Here is a 20853-nt window from a genome sequence, read left to right as displayed (position 1 = left end):
ATAGGAGATAAAACTATCTCTATTTGTTGATGATATGATGGTATACTTAGAAAATCCTAGGGAATCAGCAAAAATACCATTTGAGACAATTAATAGCTTTAGCAAAGTTGCAGGCTAAAAAATAAACCCTCAAAAACCAACTCATTCTTATAAAATAATAATAAAACCCAAGAAGCAAAAATAGAAAGATGAACTCCATTCCAAATAACTACAAAATTCATAAAATATCTGGGGATTGACCCACCAAAGCATCCAAATGATTTCTATCAAGTCAATTAAAAAGTGATCCTTAAAGAAATAAAAAACAACTTAAATAGTTGGAGAAACTGAGTGCTCATGGCTAGGCCATGCCAATGTAATAAAAATGACAATGCTACCAAATTTAATTTAAACTTTTAATGCTAGACCAATCAAATAAACAAGAGGATATTTTCTAGAACTTGATAAAATATAATAAAATTCATTTGGAAACACCAAAAAATCTAGACTATCAAGGGAAATTTGAAAAGAGATAGGAAGAAAGGGAGAATAGCCTTGCCAGACCTAAAACAACATTATAAAGCAGTAGTCATCAAAACCATCTGGTATCAGTTAAAAAATGCAGAGGTAGATCAATGGAATGGACTTAACAGGGGATACTCAGAAATGTGGAACTCAATAACCCAGTGTTTGATAAAGTGGAAAACAAATTACCTAGGAAAAAACTCATTTAATAAAAGCTGCTGGCAAAATGGGAAAGCAGTCAGGAAAACAGACTTATGTTGCAAGGTATACATTTTAATGTATTAGACAATAAATGGACCCATGACCTTAATATAAAGATCGTATGATAAAAAAATTGGAAGAGAGATCATATACCTCTTACAGGTATGGGTAGGAGATATATTCTTAGGCAAACAAGAGATAGAGTTAATTACAAAAGATAGAAGAAATAACTTTGATTATTTGAAACTGAAAAGTTTCTGCACAGACAACATTAGTACATCTAGGATAATAAGGGAAATAGTAGAATGGGGGAAAATCTTTTTTATCAATTTTCTCTGATGATATATCCAATATATATCATCAGTTAGTAAATAGATGTAAATAAATGGGGTAGCGGGAAATACAGTTAGTAATCACAACTGTGAATGTGAATGGCATAAGCTCATCCATAAAACAGAAGAGGACAGCAGACAAGATTAGAAACCAGAATCCAACAATATGTTGTTTACAAGAGACACACTTGAAATAGAAAGACACACACAGAATTAAAATAAAGGGCTGAGACAGAATCTAATATGCATCAACTGAAATGAAAAAAAAAAGGCAGGGATAGCAATCATGATCTCAGACAAAGCAAAAGCAAAAATAGATCTAATTAAAAGAGAAGATCAGGGAAACTATATTTTGCTTAAAAAAAAAAAAGAAAAAAAGAAAAAAAGAAAAAAAAAGAAAAAAAAGAAAAAAGCCATAGACAATGAATGTCAAATTTTTTTACAGGTTTCTCTGATGATGACCTCATTTTTCAAATTTTTCAAAGATCTCAAATTCAAATATACTTAATATAGAATTGAGTCAAATTTATAAAAATCAGTCATTCCCCAAATGAAAAAATGGTCCAGGAATATAAACAGGCAGTTTTCGGAGGAAGAAATCAAAGCTATCTATAGTCATACAAAAAAATGCTCTAACTCACTATTGATTAGAGAAATGCAAATTGAAACAACTCTGAAGTACCACCTCACACCTACCAGAAATGACAAATGCTGGAGGGGATGAGGGAAAAATAGATACACTAATGCATTGTTGGTGTAGTTGTAAACTGGTCCAACCATTCTGGAAAACAATTTGGAACTATGCCCAAAGGGCTATAAAACTGTGTATACACTTTGACCCACCAACATCACTACCAGGTCTGTATCCCAAAGAGATCAAAGAAAAAGGAAAAGGACCTATATGTACAGAAAATATTTATGGCAATTTTTTGTGGTGACAAAAAACTGGAAATTGAGGTGATGTTCATCAGTTGGGAAATGACTGAACAAGTTGTGGCATATGATTGTGGTGGAGTAAGTACTATGGTGCTATAAGAAATGATGAGGGAGGGTGGTTTCAGAAAAAACATGGCAAGACCTATATGAACTGATGCAGAGTGAAGTGAGAAGAACCAGGAGATTTTTGTACATGGTAACAACAATACTGTAATGATGATCAACTGTGAAAGACTTGGCTACAATGATCCAAGACAATTCCAAAAGACTCATGATAAAAAAAAAATGCTATGCACCTCCAGAGAGAGAACTGATGGACTCTGAGTGAAAATTGAAGTGTAATTTTCTCACTTTCTTTATTTTTCTTGCTTTAAAAAAAATGGCTAATATGGAAATATGTTTTGCATGATTTCACATGTATAATTAATATTATATTGTTTGCCTTTTCAGTGGGTGGGGTAGGGGTAGGAGAGAGGAAGAGAATTTGGAACTCCAAATTTAAAAAGAAAAGAATGTTTAAAATAAGTAAATAAGTTTGAAAAGAGTAAATACAACAAAATTATAAAGATCCAGCAAGACTCATATTTGCTAATAAACCCCAAAGCCTCCTTTGTAGATGTGAGAGGCCCATAAGTGTTATATATTGTGCATGTTTTTGGACTTTCAAATGAATTCATCAGTTGTGCTGATTTTTCTCTTCTTTATTAAAAAAATACTATTTGTTATATGAGATGGCTCTCTGGGAGGAGGAAGGGAAAAGATATTTGGGATCACTGTGATGATGTCAGAAATAGAAGACATCAATAAAATGTATTTTTTTAAATGTAATTGCAGCTAATATTAAGTTCTGCATTGGATTTAAAATTAGACACAAGAACAAGATGGGGACGGGGTTATGGCTCTATAACACTTTGTGAAAGAAGACCCTGAGGAGCTAGTGGACTGAAGGGAGTCAAGAAAATTACAATAAATGTACTGCCTGGTGTTCCCTCACCTGCAAGCCTCCAAATGTTACCTGAGCTTAGAGGCCTGTTGTACATCAGCATTCATTCAAAACCCCTTTGATTCCTTTTACAAGTCAACACGAGGAGATAGCAGCTAGGTGGCGCCATAGAGTATAGATACCTGGTCTGGAATTACAGTAAGTTCAAATTTTACCTCAAACATTTACCTGCTGTGTGACCTTATGGAAGCCACTTCATCTCTGTTTGCCTCTGTTTTATCATCTATAAAATGGGGATAATAGTAGCTCCTACTTCCCAGGATTGTTGTGAGGATCAAGTGAGTTAATAATTATATAGCTCTTAGCACACTGCCAGGCACATAGTAAGCACTATATAAATGTCAGCTATCATTATCCTCATCATATTAGTTCATAGGGGAAAATATTCAGTTAACCAAGATGGTAAAATAAGGGAAAAGAAAGATTTATTCCTCCTTCCCCCCTACCTCATACACTTAAGGGTAGACTCTTCCACAGGTTATCACACTACCTGTGGGAGAGGGAGCAGAGGTAGGACATAAGTGAGGTTATATCATTCTTCAAAGGTGTCATTGTTGTTGGAATCCTCCTCTTCTTCCAGTGCTGGCCCTTGATCCCTTACAGAGCCAATGATGTCTTCTTATCATGTCGTCAGAAACTGCCATCTCTCCTGAGCCAGATCCTTGTGTTACTACCTGCTGGCCATAGCCACTGAGCTGCTCCCTTCTGGTCTTCAGCTGCTATACAGCCTCTTCCCTGCCCCTACAAGTCATCCAAGAAAGTTCTTTTAACTTAAACCCCATGGGTTATTTCAGCTCTTTTGTGATATAGAACCTAGTCAGCTACATAGAGAAAACCTTAAGCATGTAAGTATTTTTAATGCATTTTTCCCTTTCTGGTGCTCAGACACTCTTCGGCCAAACTCTGACTCCTATCATGCTTTGACTCCTAATATGCTGCTGGCTTGGGAGATGGTTCCCTTCATACATCCCAAGGCCTCCCAAGTAACAGAGCTGCAAAGAAGCTAAGTGGATCCAAGAGAAGAGTCCCTTCTTGCCCCTAGTTTGGAGCAAACCTGAAGTACCACAGATGACCCTACTCCATCCTACCCCACTTTCCATATCTAAGTCTCTGCACTTTGGACCTAAAGATCTTTGGTCATCTTTCCCTGGCCCTAGAACCAAATTGCTACACTCTCCATATGACACTGTTGCTCATCCTTTGTTTTCAAAGAGGACCAATGACAACACGATATTGGGATAGAATAGTGGATGACAGGTGATATACTGACTTGCCCGTGAATTGAGTTTAAATGAGGCCAAGTTGTATAGAAATATGACCTTCATGTTTAGTTGATCTATGGTCCCAGAATCACAAAATTTGAAAACTAGAAGAGATCTCAGGGGCCATCTAATGCAATTCATATATGAAAAAACAAATCCCCACAGTAACGTGCTCAGCAGTGGTCATCCACCATCTACTGGAAGATCTCCAAGGAGAGCTTCTCATTGGTGTGACCACCCTCTCCCCTCCAATGATTCAGATCTCAACCCATCCACATCTTCCCATTCTGTGATATTCAACTTCTAAATGCAAAGTTCAGGTGGAGAAGTAGAAATCTAGAGTCCAGAATGAGCCTAGATCCCATCATCCAATGAGCGAACTAAGAGGCAGCATGCCAGAATGAAAAGAGTTGCCCCACCTCTGACCTATGCTGACTGGGTGACCATGGACAAGTGACTTCATCTCTCAGTGCCCCTTGTGACTCTCTCAGATTAGAAGTTGAGGAGAGAATGTTAAGCTGCATTGGTGGGGGAATTTTCTCCCCCCAAAGCCCCATGAACCAATGAAATAACAAGTCCAGTTAAAAAAAGGCCCAAACCTGAGTTCTCCTTTCCAGCTTTGTGTCTTCCACAGCTCTTGTTATCTCTGTCATCCACATCATAGAACAGCACAAGGCCATGAGACTCCTCTGGAGTTCCTCCCAGAATGCCATCTATTAACGATAACTCTTTTGTTCTGCTCCCTCAACTAGGTCAACATTCAGCTCACTGTGCTCTCATCCAGCCCACTCCCTTCCTTATGGTCCACAGGGATACTGTAAGACTTTCAGTCACCAAAATCCAGACACAGTCTTCTGTCTCTATGCCATTCCCTTTCTCTACTGTTCTAATAACCCTGTCCAAAAAGGAAGTGACTTTGGTTGGACATGTATGACTTGTTCTTCATGGAAGCATGCTGACTCTTCTTAGAAATCACTGCTTCTCTTTCTAAGTATACACAAACCATACCTTTAAAAATGCATTCCAGAATTCTGCAAAGAATCACAGAAATTAATCCCAATCCTCTAGTTTGTTCTGTCCACTTTCTGGTTTTGAAAACCAAGGTAACCTTTACCTATTTCCAGGTCCCAGGTCACTGATGGGGGCTCAGCAATTGCACCTATGAATTCTTTATGTATGCTGGGATGTATGGTGCTCATCCAAGCCTATGTAAGTTAACAGCAGCTCAGTGCTCTCTTGCCATTTTCTCACTCATCTTCATGGAATCTTGGAATTGGAAGGGACATCAGAGATATGTAGTTCAACCTGTACCTACTGCATCACTGACTCATCCTTATTTAGCCCCTGCTTGTGACGGGGAGCTCGCTATATCCCCCAGAAGCCCATTCCACTTTAGTTCAGCTCTAATTGGCAGGAAGTTTTTCCCAACATTGAGCCAAAACCTGTTGTTATTCGATCATTTTTTTAGTTGTGCCCAACTCTTCATGACCCCGTTTGGGGTTTTCTTGGCAAAGATACTGAAGTGGTTTGCCATTTCCTTCTCCAGGTCATTTTACATTTGAGGAAACTGAGGCAAACAGGGTTAAGTGACTTGCCCAGGATCACAGAGCTAGTAAGTGTCTGAAGCTGAATTTGAACTCAGGAAGATGACTTCCTGACTTCAGGATGGGCGCTCTATACATTATGGCACCACCTAGCTGCCAGAGCCAAAACCTATCTCTGCAACTTCCATTTCACTTTTAGTACTGCCCACTGGGGCCAAGCAGAGCAAATCTGCTTCTTCTTCAACATGACAGCCCTTAAAATACTTGAAGAGAGTGCCCATCCCCTATCCCTCCCCTTCCCCCCCATCTTCTCTTTTCCAGGCTTGACATTCCCCGTTCCTTCAGCTAATCTTCATATGGGCTGGTCTCCAATCCTCTCATTTATCTTGGGTTTCCATTCCATATTAAGCACCTTCATTTCATTTTTCTACTCTGAAGATTGTTCTTATTAAAGAAAAGAAAAGCTCGCTGGAATTGGGTATTTCCACATCCTCTCAGTTATATTCTCATCATCCCATGCACTCCAAGGAGGGTTCTAGCCCTTGTTCTTTCTCTTTATCCAACACAGTTTTAACACCCCAACCCCCCTTTTTTAAACTGTCCTTAGCTTTTTTTCCCAAGCTTCAGCTCCTGCTGGGCTTTAGCCTTTCTGATACTATTCTTATAGGACTGTGCCACTTTTAGTTTTGTCCTCAGGTGTGTGCCCTGGCTTCTGTCTTTTAAATAAACTTGAATGCGTCCTTTGAAATCTGAGCTCATTGGTGAGCACCCCATGCAGTACTGCAGGTTTCTTCAAATGCCTCCTTTTCTGCTTCATCAGAATTCTCTCTTGAGAGTTTCCCCTCAGAGTTTCAGGCTTCTTTTTTCTCTGAACTTTTAGAAATATGCTTTCCTAAAGTTTCCGGTAGATGCCTGACAGTGACCTCACCTGCCTTCTCTGCCAGGAGCCCTGAGATTAATGGCGTGTTGAAACAGCTTGTACCTGCTTCGGTTGATTGTAAAATTTTCTGTACGAGCCATGACACCTCAAAAATGGACAAACACTACAAATCAGGGTCTCGGTTTCTTGTTTTTATTGATTGTCTAGACTTAAGAAAGTGATGGAGAAAACGTTAATGGGGCAGATTAAATCTTAAAGTGTATCATTCACATATTCCCTATCCCCCACAAGAACCAATTATTACCCATTTGCTAACACTCTCCTACCTAAAGCTACTTTGGCCCAGGAAGTTGATGCTTTCCCTTCACTTACCTCTTCATTCCTCCTCATTGTTCAGAATTGGTTCCAGCCTCTCCCTCCTCCATACGATGAAAGATGACCTTATCACCATTAGGAGAATTGAGAATGTCTTAGCTGTTCTGCCTTGAGCAGAGACAGACCTCAGGCAGATGTCTGGCCAGTTGAAGTCTCCCATTACTATAGAATCCCCTCCATGCCATTTCTGAGAGTTGTGTCAGGAACTTATCATCCATTTCCTCCTTCTGGCTAACTGGTCTATAAAATATTCCAACTATGAAAGTGCCTTTTGTTTCTCTCTCCTTTTGGCTTCACCTGAGTGCTTCCCTTTGCTTTTCCCCTCAAGTTTGTAATTTTCCATCCAGGAAAATGCATTCAGTTATTTATTCAACAAACATTTTTTGAGCACCTACTGGGTACAGAGTTGCACTGTGCTGGAGGGGTGGGAGTACAATTTTTAGATAAGGCTTGATCCCAGCCCTAACTGAGATCATAATCAGATCAAAGGATATCATTCACAGATGATTATAATATACATTATAGAATGAGTGTTTCCAAGAGATGCAAAATCAAGTGCTTCGTGAGGTACAAAAGTTATTGAGGGGCTGCTAAGTGGATAGAGCACCAGCCCTGAAGTCAGGAGGAGCTGAGTTCAAATCCAGCCTCAGACCAACCACTTGATACTCACTAGCTGTGTGACCCTGGGCAAGTCACTTAACCTCCATTGCCTTACCAAAAAAAAAGTTATTGAAAGAAGATCAGAGAAGGCCTTTTGAAGGAGATGGTATTTGAGTTGGGATTTTAAATGTAGGCCAGAATTCAAAAGGAGAAACGCAAACATCCTGGGCCTGGGAAACCGAGTCAGCAAAGACAGGTTCCCTGGATCGGTAACTCTCAGGATTCTAGAGATAAAAGGAGCCTCAGAAGCCATCTAGTTCAACCTTCTCATTTTGCATAAGGGGAAACTGAGGCCCAGAGAAAATGAATTGCCTGACTTATATGAAGGGATACAAAGCGAAGCGAGCAGAATGAGGAGGACACTGTATATAGTAACAGCAGTATTGTACAACGATCAGCTGTGAATGACTTGGCTGTTCTGAGTGATGATAAGATCCAGGACAATTCCAAGGGACATAGGATGAAAAATGCTCTCCACCTCCAGAGAAAGAACTGGTGGAGTCTGTATGCAGATGGAAGCAGAATTTTTTCATTTATTTTTCTTGGGTTTTTTTGTAACATGGCTAATATGGAAATATGTTTTGCATGATTTTACATGTATAATTGAGATCACACTTCTTGTTGCCACAATGGGTGGGGTAGATGTGGAAGGGGGAAAATTTAGAACTCAAATTTTCTTTAAAATCAATAATAAATCATAGAATAAATAAAATAATAAATTTTAAAATAATACAATTTAAGATAACAAAATAATGAAATAAAATAATAAATTTTACAATGTATTTTTTAGAAGTAAATAAATCCTGGGAGAAAAAAAGAGAAAATGAACTGCCCAAAGTCATGCAAGTGATAAATGAGAGTTAGAATTTGAAACCAGGACTTCTAACTCCAAATCCGACACTTCCCACTGAGCCACCCCTGTCTGCCTCACAGCTCAGAAGCTGGGTAGCCAGACTGCAGAAAGACGTACAACCAATTCCATCTAACCCGTTCTTGTGGCTACCTCCTCCCTTACTCTGTTACCTCTCAGGCCCATCCCACAAACTCAAAGTGACACTCTTCCTGCCTTATTTACCTTCCTGCCAAGAGGTCTCTTGTTGCCTTCCTGGAGCAGTCTGGCATGAAGGATTGAGCTTAGAGTCGGGAGAGATGGGGCTTCACATCCCAGACCTGACATTTCCTAGCTGTCTGTGTGACCTTGGGCAAGCCACTTCCCATCACCAGGCCTCTGTTTCTTGATCTGTCAAATGGAAATAATAATACTTGTCCCACTTGCCTCAGAGGGTTGTTATGAAGAAAACATATTGTAATCCTTATGAATGCTTTGGAAATTTGAGCTGTGCATTGATAGACATGCATCAAAACCTCGCATATTCATCCTGCCTCTCCCTCTTCCCAAATACTATCTCCTGTGAATCACCGAACACCCACACTGATTCACACCTTTCCTACCTCTTTGTTCTCTTTTTTCCTTGCACTCTGGGATATGTTTTGGAAATTGTACCAGGATAATTTTCTCCCTTTCCATTCTCTCAGCATTTTTCTTTTGATCAGACTAATAAGCATCCAGACAAAGAAGTCCTTTCCAGCCCTCAGTGGATTCATTCCATCCCTGGTTAAGTGACCATCCTTTCAAAGCAGAAACTTCATCTCTAATACCATCTTCCTAGCCAATTGTCTACTTCCCAGGTCATCCTTTCCTTCTTACATCTTTGGTCTACAGCAGTGAATAAAACATTGTGCTCCTGTGGGTTTGAGATTCTTACCACAGGATCCCTAAGGATAGTTTCTAGGAATCAATCCTCTGCCCAGGAGTAATAGATAATAGGAAATTGGTAATAGTCATTAGGTTTGACAAGTGTCCAGAGGAGAGGTTCTTAACCTGTAGAGGCCATGAACTTGGTTTTTTAAAATATATTTTGATAACTGAATTTCAGTAGAATTTGTTTCATTTGTGATCTTATGTAATTTATTTTATGCAATGAAAAATATGATTCTAAGAAGGGATCCATAGGCTTAATTAGCGTGACGAAAGGATCCAGGCTACAAAAAAGATTAAGAACCCTTGGACTGGAAGTTCAGTGGCACATCCTAGGCACATACTCCAGGAACACAGGCCCTCTTCAATAGTCATACCCACTCAACATGTATACAGCAGGGTATCCCAGAGAAGCAAGAAAGAGGTTGTTTAGCAAGAATCCTAGGGATATTGATGGTGTCAGGCTGCGTTATTTCATTTTTTGGCTGATGAGAAACACTTGATGGTATGTAATATAGTTTTTGATACCTCTTGCCCCCAGGACAGAGAGCTTATTGGAGAGATGGAAATGTAGGCAGAACATTCCCAAACCCATCTATCCAAATAGGCAGCTTCCTGAGTGGCAAAGAGTGAGCCTGGGATGCTAGAATTAGCAAATGGGAGCACTCTGATGAATCACTCACTGAATCACTGAGGTCAGGTATGATTAGGACATTTGGGAACCATGTCATTCTCAGGAAGAACAAAGGGTATGTGGTTGCCCGCACCAGACTGGGAAAGGCTTATATGTGTGGGCGAACTAGGCTGTCCAAATCAAGACAAAGATTATTGTCAAAATTCTGCAGAAAGGTGATAGCTAATGGAGTCAAGATGGCGGAGTAGAGGCAGCAACCTAGCCAAACTCTTCCAATGTTCCCCTCCAAGCAACTTTAACATAATGCCTCAGATTGAATTCTGGAGCAACAGAGCCAATAAAAGGTAAGGGTGAGGCATTTATTCCAACCTAAGACAACTTAGGAGGTCAGAAGGAGAGGTCTGTGACACTGGAGTAGAGCCAGCCCAAAGCACATGGGTAGGTAACACAAGTAGTGGGTCTTGGAGGTGGCTGGAACAGCAGCTGCAGCAGCCTCAGGAGTTCTCAGTCCAGAACTGATAAAGGGGTCAAACAATTGACAGGTGACCCTGAACTGACACCAGGCGTAGAACCAGATGCTAGTTGAAAACTGCATTTCTCATATGCAGTTCTGAATCACAGTTCTAGGGCAGAGAGGAGCAATAGTGCTTGTGGCTACAGGGAAATAGAGGCTCTTCCTGGGTAAAGACTAGAGCACCAACCAGGAGAGCAGTGACCACACCTCTCCCAGGATCGCACCATCTTGGAAGCACCAAAAACTTGTAGACTTCTAAACTAACTTTGGAAACAGCAGCACAAAAAAGCCAGAAGCTTGGGGCAGTATCTTCCCACTCCTCGGTAAGCAGAGCTCAACTTTAATGTAAAGTTCAAAGTCAAAAAGTAGGCTGGGGAAATGAGCAAACAAGTAAAATAAAAAAAAACCTGGCCAGAAAAAAGCTACTACAGTGTCAGGGCAGAACAAGATACAAACTCAGAAAAAGATAACAACATGAAAATAGTTACAAGCAAAGCCTCAAAGAAAATTACTAATTTGACACAAGTTTAACATAAATTCCTGGAAGAGTTAAAGAAGGAGATGAGAGTGGTAGAGGAAATATTGATATAAGAAATGAGAGTGATGCAAGAAAATTATGAAAAGAGAATTAACAGCTTAGTAAAAGAGGCACCAAAAAATACGGAAGAAAATGACACTTTGAAAAAAAAAAAAACAGAATTGACCAAATAGCAAAAGAGGCACAAAAATTCACTGAAGAAAAGAACTCCTTTAAAAAAGTAGAATTGGCCAAATGGAAAAGGAGGTACAAAATCCTACCAAAGAAAATAATTCCTTAAAAATTAGAACTGGGTAAGTGGAAGCTAACGACTCTATGAGACATCAAGAAACAGTAAAACAAAATCAAAAAAATGAAAAATAGAAGAAAATGTGAAATATCTCATTGGAAAAACAATTGACCTGGAAAATAGATTAAGAAAAAATAATTTAAGAATTATTAAACTACCTGAAAGCCATGATCAAAAAAGAACATAGATATCATATTTCAAGAAATCACAAAGGAAAACTGCCCTGATATGTTAGATCCAGAGGATAAAATAGAAATTGAAAGAATCTACTAATCACATCCTGAAAGAGATTCCAAAATGAAAACTCCCAAGAATGTTACAGTCACATTCCAGAGCTCCCGGGTCAGGGAGAAAATATTGCAAGCAGCCAGAAAGAAATCATTCAAATATCATAAAGCCACCATCAGGCTCACACTGAATTTAGCAACCACTACATTAGAGTGGAGGACTTGGAATATGATACTCCAGAAGGCAAAGGAGCTAGGAGTACAACCAAGAATAACTTACCTATCAAAACTGAGTATAACCGTTCGAGGGGGTGGAGTGATGGTTAGTTAATGAAACAAAGGATTTTCAAGCATTCCTGATGAAAAGACCAGAGTTGAATAGAAAATTTGACATTCACACACAAGATTCAAGCATAAAAAAGTAAACACGAAAGAGAAATCATAAGAGATCCAATAAGGTTTACATATACATATGTATGTATACATATATATGCATATGTATATATATATATATACTTTTACATAAGATTAACATTAGGAGTGTTTATATTCCTATATGGGAAGATGATACATGTAACTTCCAAGAACCTTATCATTATTAGGCAGTTAGAAGCAATCTACATGGACAGAGTGCATGGGTGTGAGTGCCCTCTCCAAAAGATTATGTTGGGATAATCTAAAAAAAAAAAAAAAAAAAAACGAGTGAGAAAGAGGGATGCATCAGGAGAAAAGGAAAAAGAGCAGAAGAATGAGTGAAATTATTTCACATAAAGGAGGCATGCAAGGAAGAGCTTTTACAGGGTAGGGGAAGGGAGTGGGCAATGCTTGAACCTCCCTCTCATCAGAATTGTTTCAAAGAGGGAAGAATATATGTACACACTCATATGGACATAGAAATCTATCTCACCCAGTAGAGAAGTAGGAGGAGAAGATGATAGGAGAATGAAAAGACAGTGATAAAAGGGAGAGTGAATTAAGGGAGACAGTGAATTAAGGGAGAACCGACTTTTGAGGATGGATAGAGTAAAAAGAGAGAGAATGATAAAGGGAAGAAAATGGGTAGGGAGGGAAATACACAGTAGTCATATCTGTGAGTGTGAATGGGATGAGCTCAACCATAAAATGGAAGTGGAAGTAGAATAGATTAAAAACCAGAACCCAACCATAGGTTGTTTATAAGAGCCACATTTGAAACAAAAACACAAACACACACAGAGCGTAAAAATAAAGGGCTGGAGCAGAATCTATTATGATTGAGTGGAAGTAAAACAAAAAAAAAAGGCAGGAGTAGCAAAAGCAAAATTAGACTTAAAAGAGAAAATCAGGGAAACTACATTTTGATTTTTAAAAAAAGTGCTATAGACAATGAAGTCAAAAAAAACTTTACAGCAATTTCTCTACGAAAGGCCTCATTTCTCAAATATAAAGAACTGGGTCAAATATAAAAAAATAAAATAAAAGCCATTCCCCAATTAATAAATAGTCGAAAGAAATGAACAGGTTGTTTTCAGAAAAAGAAATAAATGCTATCTATAGTCATATGAAAAAATGCTCTAAATCATTATTGATTAGAGAAATGAAAAATAGAACAGCTCTGAGGTATTACCTCATACCTATCAGATTGGCTAACATGACAGAAAAGGAAAGTCAAAATACTGGAAGGGATATGAACACATAGGTAAATTAATGCACTATTGGAATTGTAAACTAATCCAACCATTCTAGAGAACAATTTGGAACCATGCCCAAAGGGCTATAAAACTGTGCATATTCTTTGACACAATAATACCATTATTAGGTCTGTATCCCAGAGATTTAAGGAAAAGGAAAAGGACCTACATGTACAAAAATAATTATAGCAGCTCTTTTTTTTGGTGGCAAAAAATTAGAAATTGAGGGGATGCCCATCAACTGAGGAATGGCTGAACAAATTGTGATATCTTACTGTGATGGAATAGTATTGTGCTACAAGAAATGATGAGGGGGTGGTTTCAAAAAAACATAGCAAGATCTATATGAACTGATGCAGAGTGAAGTGAGCAGAACCAAGAAACCATGGTACACAGTAACAGCTATATTGTAATGTTGATCAACTGTGAAAGACTTAGCTACTCTGACCAACACAATGATCCAAGACAATTCCAAAGGACTCATGATGAAAAAATGCTATGCCCCTCCAGAGAGAGAGAATCAATGAACTCTGAGTACAAATTGAAGTATGTATTTTTATTTTCTTTATTTTTCTTGCTTTTGTGTCATGGCTAATATAGAAATAAGCTTTGAATGATTTCATAAGTATAATCCATATGTTGCTAGCATTCTCAATGGATGGGGGAGGGACTGGAGGGATGGAGAGAATTTGGAACTCAAAAAAAATTTAAAGAATTTTAAAATTGACTAATTGATTTTTAAAAAGGTGATAGCTGCTACCAATTGCCCTGATGATAAATATCTGCCATCTTCCCACTCCAAGGCTGCCTATAGGTAGGAGAGAAGCAAGAAGTAAGCCCTCTGCTCTATTGCTAAGGAAGTCATCTGACTAAAGTCCTACAAATTTTCCCCAGCATCTAATGCTAGCAAAAATTTCTCTATTCATCCTGCCACCTATCCCCTTCACACCACCTACACTACCTTGATCCAATAATCCTCTCTCTCTCTCTCCCCCCTCCCTCTTTTTTCTCTCTCTTTGTCTCCATCTCTCTCCTCTCTCTGTCTCTCTGTCTCCCTCTGTCTGTCTCCATCTCTCTCCTCTCTCTGTCTCTGTCTCTGTCTCTCTCTCTCTCTCTCTCTCTCTCTCTCTCTCTCATCTCGCATGGACTCAGTATCTCTCTGCTCATAAACATTAGTTCCCCCAATTCTATAGAAGCTTTCTCTTGATGCTTCTCCCTTACCTAGTTACATTTGCTTTCATTTATTGTGAAACTTCTGAAAAAAGCTATCTACACTTACTGCCTTCATGTCCTCACCAACCCTTGTCTCCCCAGGCTCCTGCAACTAGACTTCCATCATCATCAGCCTACTGACGCTGCTCAGTCCTCCTGGACCACTCCGACCTGGCTGCTCACTCCTTCCTTTGGGCTACCCTGTTCTTTGGACATCCACTAAGAAGCTCAAACACAACATGCCCAATATGTCAATATTTTTCCCTCCCAAGCCCTTCTCCTCTTACCAGCTTTTCTATTACTGATACACCTCACTTTGTTGTGCTTCACAGATACTGTGGTTTCTACAAATCGAAGGTTTGTGGCAACCTTGCTTCTCACAAGTCTATCAGTGCCATTTTTCCAACAGAACATGCTCACATTGTATCTCTGTGTCACATTCTGGTCATTCTTGCAATATTTTTAACTTTTTCATTATTATTATATCTGGCATAATGATCTATGATCAGTGATCTTTGATGTTAATGTTGTAATTGTTTTTGAGTTACAGAACCATGGTCCTATAAGACAGCTCATATGAAACTTAATAGATAAAAGCTGTGTGTTCTGACTGCTCCACCCCCCCCCCAAGAGGTTCCCCATCTTTTTTCCTCTCCTCCAGCCTCCCTATTCCCTGGGACACAACAATATTGAAATTAGGCCAGTTAATAACCCTACAATGGCCTCTACCTGATCAAGTGAAAGGAAGAGTCAATCGATGTGGCAAACCTCATTGTTGTCTTACTTTAAGAAACTGCTGGGCAACTAGGTGGTGCAGTGGATAGAGCACTGTCTCTGAAGTCAGGAGGACCTGAGTTCAAATATAGCCTCAGACCAAACACTTGACACTTACTAGCTGTATGAACCTGGGCAAATAACTTAACCCTGATTGCCTCACCAAAAAAAAAAAATCGACTTTTTGGGGCAGCTAGGTGTTGCAGTAGATAGAGTTCCAGCCTTGAAGTCAAGAGGACCTGAGTTCAAATCCGGTCTCAGACACACAACACATAGTAGCTGTGTGATCCTGGACAAGTCATTTAATCCCAATTGCCCAGCAAAAAGCCAAAAAAAAAAAAAGAAAGAAAGAAATTGCCACAGCCACCCAAGCCTTCAGCAGCCACCCCGATCAGTCAGCTGCCATTGACATCGAGGCAAGACCCTCCAGAAGCAAAAAAATTACCACTCACTGAAGGTTCAAATGATGGTTAGCATTTTTTTTCAGCAATAAAGTATTTTTAATGTTCATTTAAAAACATAAAGTTTTGTTTTTGTTTTTTGAGAGGCAATTGGGGTCAAGTGACTTGCCCAGTGTCAAACAGCTAGTGTCAATCTGAGACCAGATTTCAACTCCAAAGCCAGTGTTCTATCCACTGCATCCCTAGCCGTGTCTAGGTGTACATTTTTTTGTACATAAGACTATTGCACACTTACTAGACTACAGCAAAGTGCAAACATAACTTTTATATGCACTAGGAAAGCAAGAGATTCATGTGACTGACTTTATTGCAGCGGTCTGGAGCCCAACCCACAATATCTCCAAGGTGTGCCCGTAGCATGGGGCCACCACCACCCTCCCAGCCACCTGGGGTCACAAGCTCAGCCTCTCTGGACCCGTCTGTCTCTCCCTCCCCACCTTGTCAATCCCTGGACAAAATGTGTTGATTCTACCTCCACACAACTTCTCAGCTCCACCTCCTTCTCTCCACCCTGATAGCCACCAGCTTATTTCAGGCCCTCATCACCTCTAGACTATTACAATAACCTTCTAATGGGTCCCTCTACCACAAGTCTCCCTACTTCAATCCATCCTCCATTCAGCTGCCAAAGTGATTTTCCTGCAGAGTTTGACCATGTCACTCCCCTCCCTCCCCTACTCCATTCCCATGGCTCCCTCTTACCTCCAGGATCAAATACAAAATCCCCTCATTGGCATTTAAGGCTCTTCATGACCTGGTCCCTTCCTACCTTTCCAATTTTCTCACACTTTACTTCCCCTCACACACTCAGAGACCCAGCAACATAGGCTTCCCTTCAGTTGCCAAGACTCCCTCTCCCATCCTCGTACCCCCACACTAGCTGTGCCCCAGGTTGGGAATGTTTCCCTTCTTCCCTCTATCTCAGGACATCCCTGGCTTTCTTCAAGACTCAGCTGCAGTGACATCTTCTCCAGGTGGCCTCTCCCTACATGGGCCTCCCCCTCCTGGGTTACATTCCTTCCACTCAGTAGTATGTAATATGTATCTATGTAACTAGTTACTTCTACGTTGCCTCTTCTGATAGAAGCTCCTGGAAGCCAAGAACTGCTTGTGGTTTCTTTGTATCCCCAGCCTGGCACAAAGTAAAAACTTAATAAATACTTGTTGACTGACTGACTGATCATGACACTTTCCTGGTCCTCCCACCCCCGTCTCTCTAACCATTCTTCTGTCTCCATCATATTTATATACTAGCGCTGTGCTTTGCTCTCTCCCCCTCCTTTCCTTTCCCCTCCCCTCCTCTCATCTTCCCTCCCCTCCTCTCATCTTCCCTCTCCTCCTCTCCTTCCCTCCCCTCCCCTCTCCTCCTCTCCCTTCCCCTCTCATCTCCTTTTCTCTCCTCTCCTTTCCTCTCTTCTCCTTTCCTTTTCTCTCCTCTGCTCTCCTTCCCTCTCCCCTCCTCTCCTCTCCCCTCCCCTCCCCTCTCCTTTCTCGTTCCTTCCCCTCTTCTCCACCCTCCCCTCCCCGCCCCTCTCCCCTCCTCTCTGCACTCTCTCCCTTGGCAATCTCCCTCATGCCCAGTTACAGCCTCTCTACAGCTGATTCCCAGAGCTACATCCCTGTCCCTGCTCTCAGTCAGAGGTTTTAGCTTGCCATTTGCATACTTGAGATGACCCACAGCCTCCTCAGATTCATCAGGTCTCAAACCAAACTTGTTCTCATTCCTCCTGGACAGATTTCTCCTCCCTCTGCCTTCCCATCTCTGCCTGAAGCATCTCTCCTTTTGTCCTAAATAGTTCTTCTAGCCCACTGCACCCAACTGCTCCTTCTGAATTTGGATCCACTCTTGTCTCTTTTAAATAAACTCTGACAAGCTCCTGCAGTCCCAAGAGCACGCAGAGGGAAAAAGGGAAACGGGATAGAGACCAGACTTTGGGACAGGGGCAGGAGGACAGGTCTGTGGCAAATCTCTGGGCCCCCAGAGCCACCTGGAGGACTCAAGGAGAATGACCTGGAGCCATGTGGACCAGCTCCCTGGCCCAGTTCTGGAAAGGAGCCCCTCCCCCCACATCCAGTGGGGCCTCAGGCTGGGTGGGGCTGTAGCCCTCATGGGCTCTCTCTCTTCTGAGAGTCTCAGGGGTTCTTTCTTTAGTGAGGAGTGAGGGGGCTGAGTTGTATTCTTCCCATCACCACAAGGGGGGGGGTCAGTCAAGACTCCCAAGTTTGGGAGGTAGACCTAGAAGGAACAGGGGTACTAGGGAGCCACAGCAACCTCCAGAGCCCCCTGAGTGCCATCACCCCATGGCCCTGCACTACCCCCCCATCCTCCCCCCCACCCCGGGGCAGTGCCTCAGAAACAGGCAGGATCACACCAAGCAGATAGTTTATTGAGGGCCCCTTGGGCCAGGCCTGGATATACAGCATAGGGGGAGGGGGCAGATACACTCGCACTAGACAGCTGTGAGCCGGCCAGTGGCAGCAAAGCAACGGTGTGGTCAGGCACAGAAGGGCCAGGGAGATGCTGAGGGACCCCCTCCCCTAGACTCTGCAGGGGGGCCCTTCTGTCTCCCTTGGAATCAGGAAGGAGCAAGGAAGGCCCCTCCTGTGTCTCCCAGGCTCTGATAAGGGCAGAGAACACCTACATGTCTCCTGGGCTCATTGAGGGGCAAAGAATCCCTCCACCTACCTCCTGGACTCCCCAAGGGGTGGGGCAGGGAACATCCTTTCTGTATCTTCTGGGTTCTAGGGGAACCAAGAATTCCCCTCTATGTCTCTTGGGCTCTGTGGGAGCATAGAACCCTTTCTGTATTTCCTGGTCTTGGGAGGGGCTGAGACACCCACTCATTGGGGTGTGCCCTGAGCCTAGCCAAGCTGGGCAGAGCAGGATGGGGAGGACAGCTAGCTGATCCCTCTAGAGTCTCTATAAAAAGTAAAACTCCTTTAGAAATAAATGGGGAGGGGAGCTAAGGAGGAATTCTTTTGGGGGACAGAGTCATCTCAAACAGAAGAGTGCCCGACCAGAGCCCCCAGTTCTGACCAAGGGCTAGCGGAAGGGCAGAGGCAGACATGAGAAGAGACAGAGAAAAAGAAAGAGAGACACAGAGCAATAGAGAAATATGTCAAGAGAATAGCTAAGGAGAAAAAGACGCAGGTAGAGAGACATAAAGAGAAAGGAAGAGACAGAAAGAGGGAAAGACTCAGAGAGGCACAAACAGAGAGAGGGGGAGAGACAGACACAGAGAGGGATAGTCAGAAATAAGGGAGGGATATGGAAAGGGGAGGTCTCAAGTGATTCCTGGATCTGCTCAGGGCCCCCATTCCTTCAGGGAGAAGGCCAGTGTCTCCCCCTTAATGTGCCCTGGGTGGGGAGGGGAAAGGGATAAGGGCCAGAGTTCCCAGTGCAGCCTCAGAGATCTCTAAGCACATGAGGTCACTCCCTCCTCCTGTCTCCCCAGGGGAGGAGAGGGGCCCAGGCAGGACTACTCCAGGTAAATGTCTTCTGTGGGGCACGCATATTCCAGGTGTTCTTGATAATATTCCAGGAAGGCTCGACTGGGAGAAGAGCAGGACAGGACAAGAGAAGGGTGAGTCAGAGTAGAGATAGGAGACCAGGAAAAAAGCAGGCAAGGTCACCTCCTGGGTCATGTGCTTTCCCAAGCTCAACCCAACCCTCTTCCCCCAACTCTCCATTCCCACCCCAATTCTCCCACCTCTTCACTCCAATCCTTGGGTGCCCCAGTCCCTCCTCCATGCACCCCCTACTCACCCCACACTCTGGGCAACAGGCCGCATGGACTCTTGGGAGACGAACACATGGCAAGCAAAGCGGCTGAGAACTGGGTGTTTGGTAATGAAACCAAAATAGCTGTGGGGGAAGGGCCAATGAGGGGAAGGTGGGAGGGAGGGCACGGAGAGCACTTCTATGGTGCTCCTTCTCCCTTCCCTTCCAGGCCAGTCACCGAGGTTTTCTAGGAGAACACTCCTGTGATGATGGACTACCCCAGTCTTCATTCTCATGGCCCATCAGAGGCTGTCAACCTCCAGACATGTCAATATCCACCTTGATGACTGTCCCCATATTCTATCCTCAGTGGCTCAAAGTCAGTCATTCTTGTGATCTTTGTCTCTACCTTAAGGGTTGGGGAGGTGCGGGGGGGGGGGGGGGGGGAGGGAAATGTCACACTAAGGAGCTCACCATCATTCACAATTGCTCATCCTGAACACTGAAATTCCTCTCTGACCACAATATCATGTCCTTCCATTTCTCCTTACCCCTTACTCCTCGAATACATTTCCCTACCTTCATCATTAATTGCCTTTGGGACTTCAATTTTCTCCTATTGTTCCATCCTATTAACCCTGGCCCAGTTTCACTTCTCTCCCTCTGTAGCTGGACCCCATGATCAATGGTCCCAATAATGCCCTCTTTTCTACATTTGAATACCTTGATCCCTTGACCTTCTGTCCTGATAACCCTTAGCACTGAGTAACTTCCCTGTCACCTCTCTCCACTGCACTTCTACTCCCAAAATTGGGGGTGAAAATCATGAAACCACATTATCTAACTTCAGCTGGGGCCTCACCACCACACAGCAAACCTTTCACTCACCTCTGAATAACTGTTAAATTCCCCAGATGGCTACTTCAAATTCTCCTGTTTCCCAAAGTCCCCAACTTCATGCTTTCTCCCCTTACTCTCAACAGATTTTATCTGCTTTAGTGAGGAAATTAGAGTCTATCTAATATGAACTACTTTGACTGGTCCTTTCCTCTTAGCCTCTCAATGTCCTCCAATGGGTCCTTCCTTCAAACCCTTCAGTCTCAGAGGAAGATACTGCCCTTCTCACCAAAGGTACCACCTCCACTTGTACCTTTCATTCTAACTCTCCCATGACCTTGCTCCAACAGACAGTGAGAGACAGAGGCAGAAACAGAGAAGGGAGGGAGAGGAGAGAGAGACAGAGAGTCAGAAAGAGAGACAGAGAGTCAGAGAGAGAGACAGAGAGGAGAAAGAGACAGAGAGGGAGGGAGAGAAGAAGAAGAAGAAGAAGAAGAAGAAGAAGAAGAAGAAGAAGAAG

General features: G+C 42.2%; 1 protein-coding gene across 2 annotated transcripts in view; it reads right to left on the bottom strand.

Moving 5' to 3' along the window:
* Positions 1-18287: 18287 nt before the first annotated feature.
* The window catches only part of MAPK8IP2 (mitogen-activated protein kinase 8 interacting protein 2), a 17630-nt gene continuing 15064 nt past the window's right edge, over positions 18288-20853 (bottom strand). For both annotated transcript variants that reach the window (XM_027854388.1, XM_027854387.1), the window contains 2 exons: positions 19542-19640; positions 18288-19327 (listed from right to left, as the gene is read on the bottom strand). In XM_027854388.1, coding sequence (XP_027710189.1) covers positions 19255-19327; positions 19542-19640 — 172 coding nt within the window. In that variant the 3' untranslated portion in view covers positions 18288-19254. The remainder of the gene's footprint in view (positions 19328-19541; positions 19641-20853) is intronic.

The sequence above is a fragment of the Vombatus ursinus genome, unplaced genomic scaffold, assembly GCF_900497805.2.
Source record: "Vombatus ursinus unplaced genomic scaffold, bare-nosed wombat genome assembly UNPS02010394.1, whole genome shotgun sequence".
In the NCBI taxonomy this organism is placed as follows: domain Eukaryota; kingdom Metazoa; phylum Chordata; class Mammalia; order Diprotodontia; family Vombatidae; genus Vombatus; species Vombatus ursinus.
This window is presented reverse-complemented; position numbering and strand designations above follow the sequence as displayed.